The sequence below is a fragment of the Nicotiana attenuata genome, unplaced genomic scaffold (assembly GCF_001879085.1).
Source record: "Nicotiana attenuata strain UT unplaced genomic scaffold, NIATTr2, whole genome shotgun sequence".
In the NCBI taxonomy this organism is placed as follows: domain Eukaryota; kingdom Viridiplantae; phylum Streptophyta; class Magnoliopsida; order Solanales; family Solanaceae; genus Nicotiana; species Nicotiana attenuata.
This window is the reverse complement of record NW_017670755.1, coordinates 21,180-28,379: the sequence shown is the minus strand read 5'-3', so window position 1 is coordinate 28,379 and position 7,200 is coordinate 21,180. Positions and strand designations below refer to the sequence as shown.

The window sequence follows — 7,200 nt, the reverse complement described above, 5'->3', positions numbered from 1 at the left end:
TGCCAAGTATGGAGTAAATCACAAAGTGACCACCCCCTATCATCCTCAAGCTAGTGGTCAAGTGGAAGTCTCCAACCGAGAAATAAAGAGTATCTTGTCCAAGACGGTCAATGCTAATAGGACCGATTGGTCGAAAAAGTTGGATGATGCTTTATGGGCTTACCGGACGGCTTACAAGACCCCAATTGGTATGTCCCCGTACCGGTTGGTGTTTCGGAAAGCTTGCCATCTTCCGGTCGAATTGGAGCACAAAGCTATGTGGGCCTTGAGAAAGTTGAACTTGGAATGGGATGTTGCCGCGAATCTCCGTGTTGAACAACTTAATGAGCTTGATGAGTTTAGATTTCATGCCTACTCCGGCTCGTCCTTGTATAAGGACAAGATGAAGTATCTTCACGACAAATATGCTCGGGGAAAGGAATTCAAAGTTGGTGATATGGTTCTTCTTTTCAACTCCCGGTTACGTCTGTTTCCGGGAAAGCTCAAGTCAAAGTGGAGTGGGCCATTTGAAGTTGTGTTCGTGACCCCATTTGGTGCTCTTGATCTAAGAAACAAGAATGGTGAAATATTCAGAGTCAATGGACATCGTGTCAAGCATTATCTTGGGAAGATTGATGATAGCCACGTGGTGGCTATGGTTCATTTCAAATGATGTGTTGGTAACCCGCGTCGTTCTGCGACGTTAAATCAGGCGCTTCTTGGGATGCAACCCATGTCTTTTTCTTTCTCTTTGATTTTCTTTGTAGTTTAGGATTTTTGAGCTAATTTTTTTTTGACAAAAATTTGCTTTATATTTCATCAAAAAAAGTCATTACATATCCAGATTAATGATGACCATTAATCTCTAATAACTATTTACAAGGTAGTTCTGTCTATGCATGTACTACTGAAAACTAGTAACTAAGGCATTTTATTTACAAGTTCCAACCCTTTTTTCCACTTAATCTTTTTCCTTCATTGGATGTGTATATGCATTGCCACTTCTCTACAAACTTCATCAATGTTGTATCTTCCTTTGTTGAACCGCATTGAATTTCTCTCACGCCAGATACAGTACATGACCATTGCAAAAGATGCTACAGTCATTTCTGCCTTATATTCTTTCTTCTTGGCTATGTTGTTCATCCAGTTCAGTTCTTGGTTCCAGTCACCTATCTGCCTTGTATGTCCCAGCCATTTCAGTATCCTTTCCCACAGCTCTCTGGTATTTTGACAGCCAAAGTATAGATGTTCAAAAGTTTCCTCAGCCTTTCCACAAAAAATACACTCTGCTTGCACTTGGATGCCAAATTTAATGAGTCTATCCACAGTGGCTATCCTTTGATTAATGGCTAGCCACATGTGGAACTTGAATCTGGGATGTATCTGGGAGTGCATGTGAATACTCTTCCATTCAACCTTATTGAATTGTGGTTGCATCTGGATATATGCCTTGTGGATTTGGAATTTACCTTGCTTCACAAAGTTCTCCAGAATGACTGTAATCCTCTGTTGATCTGTCCTTATTTTCATAACTTCATCTCTTGCATCCATGATCTTTCTGACCACCCATGCTGCTGCTTTGGGTGTAGGAGTCTCTTCAATCTGTTTTCTCTTTATGAAGTAGGTGTGTGCCCACTTAATCCATAAAGAATCCTTCTTCATAGCAAGTGCCCATAGGTGTTTTAAGACTGCTGCCTTGTTCCATATCCTCATGTTCATCACATTCAATCCACCTGCTGACTTAGGTTGACATATTTTATCCCATGCAATTAGTGCTTTCCTGGAGAATTCATTTGAACCAGTCCACAAAAAGGTCCTGCATAGAGTCTCTATCATCTTCATAATTTTCTTTGGGATTAAGAATATTTGGGCCCAGTAAGTTTGAACTCCAAATAGGACTGATTTGATAAGTTGAACTCTTCCTGAGTAGGAAAGCATCCTTGCTGACCAGCATCTGATTCTCTCTGTTATCTTCTCAACTAATGGCAGGCATTGGTGTATGTTGAGCTTTCTTGCAGACAGTGGTACTCCCAGGTATTTGAATGGTATACTGCCCTTTGCATATCCAGTAAGCTGTATCAGTTCTTCTTTGGTATGTTGTGAGACTCCTGCAATATAAATTGAACTCTTTTCAGCACTAGCTTGCAATCCTGATGCTTTTGAGAACTTGTTGAAAATGTTCTGCAATGCAGTAATTGATTTTTTGTCACCCTTGCAAAACATTAAGAGATCATCAGCAAAGCAAATGTGTGTCACTCCCAGCTTCTTGCATTTTGGGTGGTATCTGAATTCCTTCTGCTTAGCTAGTGTGCTCATCTCCCTCTGCAAATACTCCATAGCAATCACAAACAGATAAGGAGACATTGGATCTCCTTGTCTGAGGCCTCTCTTAGCAGGGAATGGCTTAGTAAGTCCTCCATTGAGTGTTAAGGAATAAGATACTGTTGTCACACACTCCATGATCCACCCTATAAACTTCTGTGGAAACCCCAAATCTGTGAGCATGTACCTTAAAAAATGCCAATCCAGAGAATCATAAGCCTTTTTTAAATCCACCTTAAGAGTACATCTTGGTGATAGACCTTTTCTGTTATATCCATTAAACAGTTCATGGCTAAACAGAATATTATCCACAATACTCCTCCCTTCTATGAATGCAGATTGTGTTTGCCCAATTAAGCCCTCAATCACCCTCTTCATCCTTTTAGTCATTATTTTAGCAATGATCTTATAAACTGTGGTGCAACAAGCTATAGGTCTGTAATCCTTTACAGTTGTTGGATTTGTTCCTTTAGGTATCAATGTTATTGCTGTACAATTCCAAGCTTTCTTCATCTTGCTTGTTTGAAAGAAAAACCTCACAGCTTCATAGACCTCCTGTTTCACTTCATTCCAGTGCATTTTGAAGAACTCTACTGGAAAACCATCCACTCCAGGTGCTTTGTCCCTTGGCATGTCTTTTACTGCTTCATCAACTTCCTCATAAGTGACCTCCTGAATTAACTCCTGTTGCTGCTGCAATGATAGACACACACCTGCTTTAATAATCTCTGTATTAGGACATGGTTTGATCCCAGTATCAGTCCCCATTAGTTGCTTGAAAAAGGTGACAAATTCTCTTTCCACTTCTTTAGGTTCTGTGACTCTAGATCCCCCTGCATTATAAACAGATGTTATTGCATTCCTACTTGCTCTCATCTTCAGTTGGGCATAGAAATATTTGGAATTTGAATCTCCATAATCTATCCAGTTTACTCTTGACTTTTGCCTCAGAATTCTTTCTTCTATTGTACTCCCTTTCTCTATGTCCTGAAGTATCTGCTTTTCTTCCTCTATCATTTCTTGATTAAGGGGACTAATTTTCAGATTGTTCTGCACATACCCTAATTGCTGCCTGTGATAGTTCAATCTTTTCTCATAACTTGCCATCTCCTTATTCAATCCCTTTGTTGGAGCCTTCAATTGCTGCAGTTTCTGCCATATACTGTCCATAGGATCACACTCTTTCTTCTGCCTCCATATGTTTTCTAGCATGGGTTTAAACTCATTATGCTCCATTGTCACCATGTACATCTTGAATGGTTTGGGATATAGATTCTTCCTCTTCCAGATTTGGATCACTATAGGAGAATGATCTGATACTCCTAGTTCTAAACAAACAGCATCCACATGTCCATAGTTTCTGATCCACTCAAAGTTGCCAAAGACCCAATCAATTTTGCTATACGCTCTATCATCTGCATGTTGTTTATTGCACCAGGTATAAAAGCAGCCTTTTGTGTTCAATGTGGTCAATTGGATTGAATCAACACACTCCTTGAACTCTTTATCTCATTCATGGTGACTGGAAGTCCCAACCTATCCTCAGTGCTTAGAACACTATTAAAGTCCCCACTTATAAGCCATGGGGTTTGAATCTGGCTTCCCATCATTTGCAATTCACTCCATAAGCTTAGTCTCTCCTGTTGCTTGTTTCTAGCATATACTATTGTTAACATAATCTGATTCCCAGACAATGCATCCTTCACTTCACAATGTATACATTGCTCATGAACTTGGACAACATTTAGTGCTACATTTGCCTTCCACATCAACAAGATTCTGCCATTTTCTGCTTTTGTATAGTTGCAGCAATAACCCCAGTCTCTTACTACTCTGTACAGTATTGTTTTTGCCTTTTTCTCTTTTACTCTTGTTTCTAAACATCCTAATACATCTACCTTATTCTTCTGCAAAAAGATTTTCAACTCTTTTTGCTTGTGGGGCTTGTTTAGCCCCCTTATATTTCATGTGCTAATGATCATGAGGGGTGTTGTATAGTACCAGGAGCCAGACCCCCTCCCTGTGCAACTGTTTGGCTCAATTCACATAATACCTGAAATCTATTTGGATTGCTTCCTTCAGTATGACAGTGCTGCTTGTCTAGTGATTGGCGTTGTTCCCCTTTTCCTGCAGCATTTTGTACCTTCTTGCCTTTCTGGTTTGCTTTACCTTCATGTAACTCTTCCTCATCTCCTGTGAGGTTCTACACTCCCTTTGTTTCTTCCTGCTTCTCTTCCTTCTCTTGTTGTTCTTTAGGTTTCCATTCCTGGATGATTCTTCTTCTTCTGCCCTTATTTCTTCTCTTAGGAATTTGAAATTCTTCAGTTTCCTCAGGCTTGTTTGACTTCCAGCATTCAAAGACATCATGCCCAAAGTGTAAACATTCAGTACATAACCTAGGTTTCCATTCATACACAATTTCCTGCTGTTTAACACTCGTAGGAGTTATAATTTCAACACTCTCCACCAGTGGTTTTGTTATATCGACTTTCACTAGAACTCGTGCATAAGAGATTTTCCCTAACTCAGCAGTGTATTTATCAGTGTACATTGGAATCCCTACACGACTTGCTACCTTGCTTAGTGCATCTGCTGTCCAATATCCTACTGATAGGCTAGGAATTTGGATCCAAAGTGGAATTTTAGTGATACACTTAGGGTCAAATTGAAAGTCTCTCTCCCAGTTTTGCAACATCAATGGTTTATTATGATAATTGTAAGGTCATGCTTGCATTACTGCTTCTTTGTCCTTTACATTTGAAAATCGAAACACATAGTATCCTTCATGATGATATAGAATTTGGGGTTTATCTACAAAATCCCACACTGATTCTACATAGTTCACCATGGATTTCTCATATGGTGTATCCCCCAAAACATATCCAATTAACGCATTATCCCAATATTCCTTAAGCTCATTTACATCTTCTTCCTCTATTTGTATAATCACCTTACCTTCTCTGCGGCTAGGTGGTACATATTCCAGCTGCATCCCCATTTGAGAATACCTGTTCTGCTTCCTCGCCTCCTTTTCATGTACTTCTGCATCAGCTTCCTTGACCTTTGACTCCAGATCTGGCTTTGAGATTTGCTTTGATGACCCAGCTTCTGAGAATTGGAGTCGCTTTGGACTCGTTGGTAGCCGCTCTTTCCCTTTCTGAACACAGATCTCTGTGTTCTCAGCATTACTGTTCCATTGCGTACTATTCATCAGCTCATTTTCACTTAGCTCCTCTTCTTCTCGAATTGGTTGAAACCCAGCTGGTTAGAAACTTCCAAAGGTTAACGGAGTTATAGTTTGCAATCTAGAGTTCACCGGCGTGGTAACGTCGACCACCGGTGCTGCTTGCTTGCGTCTCCTAGCCATCAAAGGTGCACGTTAGCCTGCCTTGGCTTATCGTGCGCCGAGAGCTAATTGGTTGTGAGATGTTGCAGGAATTGTGTTGATGCAGTGCAAAAACAAGTTGGAACAAATTGAACAGCCTCTGAAGTTTGCCAGTGCGGCCGCGGTGCACTTTGTGCGGTCTGCACTGGCAGGGTCTAAAGTTGGTGCTCTCTAAAGTTACTCACCGCGGCCGCATTCCCTTTAGTGCGGTCCGCAGTGGTCCTCCGCAGCCGCGGTCTGTTTTTTGCGGTCCGCGGAGGCTGCCTACTGAAACTTCACTTGAACAAATCCAGCGCGGTCCGCGGTCGCGTTTGTGCGGCCGCGCTGGTAGGTGAGTATGGGTCCCACGGTTTGTCTATAAATAGACCCCAAGGGTCACCTTTTACCCTTTTCGACCTCTAAACTCTCAGAGCCTAAAAATAACTGTTTATTCTTTACTGAGTCCGTGATTCTTGCTTAAGATTGTTTAAATTGCACTTCATCTTTACATCTGGTAACGTTTCACTCATCTCTTGTTCATTTAGTGATTATTTTTTGTTTTATTTTCTTACATTTAGCCCATAACTTCTGTTTCTTCCCATTTTTCTTTATTTTGTTAGTTTAGATTAGTTTTCATGTTAGCTCTGTTGATACCCAATTTTTCCCTAGTAATTTTATACTCAAAATACTTCCAAAATAGCATATATGTGCATATATAAGCACACCCAAGAGTTCTGGCATTTTAAATGATTTTTAAACCAATTCATTGCCTATTTTAATACAACAAAATCCAATAATTAGTCCCAAAATTATTATTTTGGCAAATAATTCATTTTTATTCTTACATTTGCACCAAAATATAATTAAGGTAATTTTTGCATATTTTTACAAATTTATTTGGTATTTTTAAAGCTAAATTGCATATAATTGCAATTATAGCCTGTTTTGTGATTAATAGCATTTTATAATTACAAAATTAGTTCCAGTTTTTTAAGTTAATATTTATGTAATATTTGTTTACTCAGTATTTTTAATTTATTTTTAAAACCATCATTGCTATTTTTATAAAATAAAACGGGGGAAAAGTGGCTATTTAAAATCTGGCCTCAATTTCATTTCAATTACAGCCCAATTTGCACCCCAATATCAACCCAATCCCAACCCCCAAATCAATTTAAACTCGATTACTTGATCCACTCGCCCAAACCCGCCCGTTTTCTTTTTAAAATCTGAGCCATTGATCATTTTGATCAACGACCCAGATCTCTTCTTTCCTTTTTAATTCCAAACGACCCCTAAACCTTACCCCATTCTTTCAGGAGCGCCGCCTCTGACTCCTCTCTTCTCTCAAACTCTCTCGAAACCCTAATCGCTCTCTACCACCTCCAACCCAAATCCACCGGAATCTATGGCTGTTCTAACCATGGACGACCTACTCTCACCCCCTACTGCTCTCACGTGCTTGATACCTGAAGCTTCGAGGCCAGACCTCGAAGGTCCTCGCTCAGACCTTCATCGATTCGAAGTTTCCA

General features: G+C 40.0%; 1 protein-coding gene across 1 annotated transcript; it reads right to left on the bottom strand.

Annotated features, from left to right (window-relative positions):
• Window positions 1-4,507: 4,507 nt before the first annotated feature.
• LOC109243031 lies at window positions 4,508-5,515 on the bottom strand. The gene is made up of 2 exons (XM_019409923.1): window positions 5,037-5,515; window positions 4,508-4,919 (listed from the first exon to the last, which is right to left on the bottom strand). The coding sequence occupies exons 1-2, from the start codon at window positions 5,513-5,515 to the stop codon at window positions 4,508-4,510; spliced, it is 891 nt and encodes a 296-aa protein (XP_019265468.1).
• Window positions 5,516-7,200: the final 1,685 nt, after the last annotated feature.

Coding starts and splice junctions, on each gene's coding strand:
- LOC109243031 (XM_019409923.1), bottom strand. CDS start 5,515: ATGAATAGTACGCAATGGAACAGTAATGCTGAGAACACAGAGATCTGT. Junction 4,920..5,036: donor AAGGACAAAGAAGCAGTAAT/GCAAGCATGACC, acceptor CCAAATTCCTAG/CCTATCAGTAGGATATTGGA.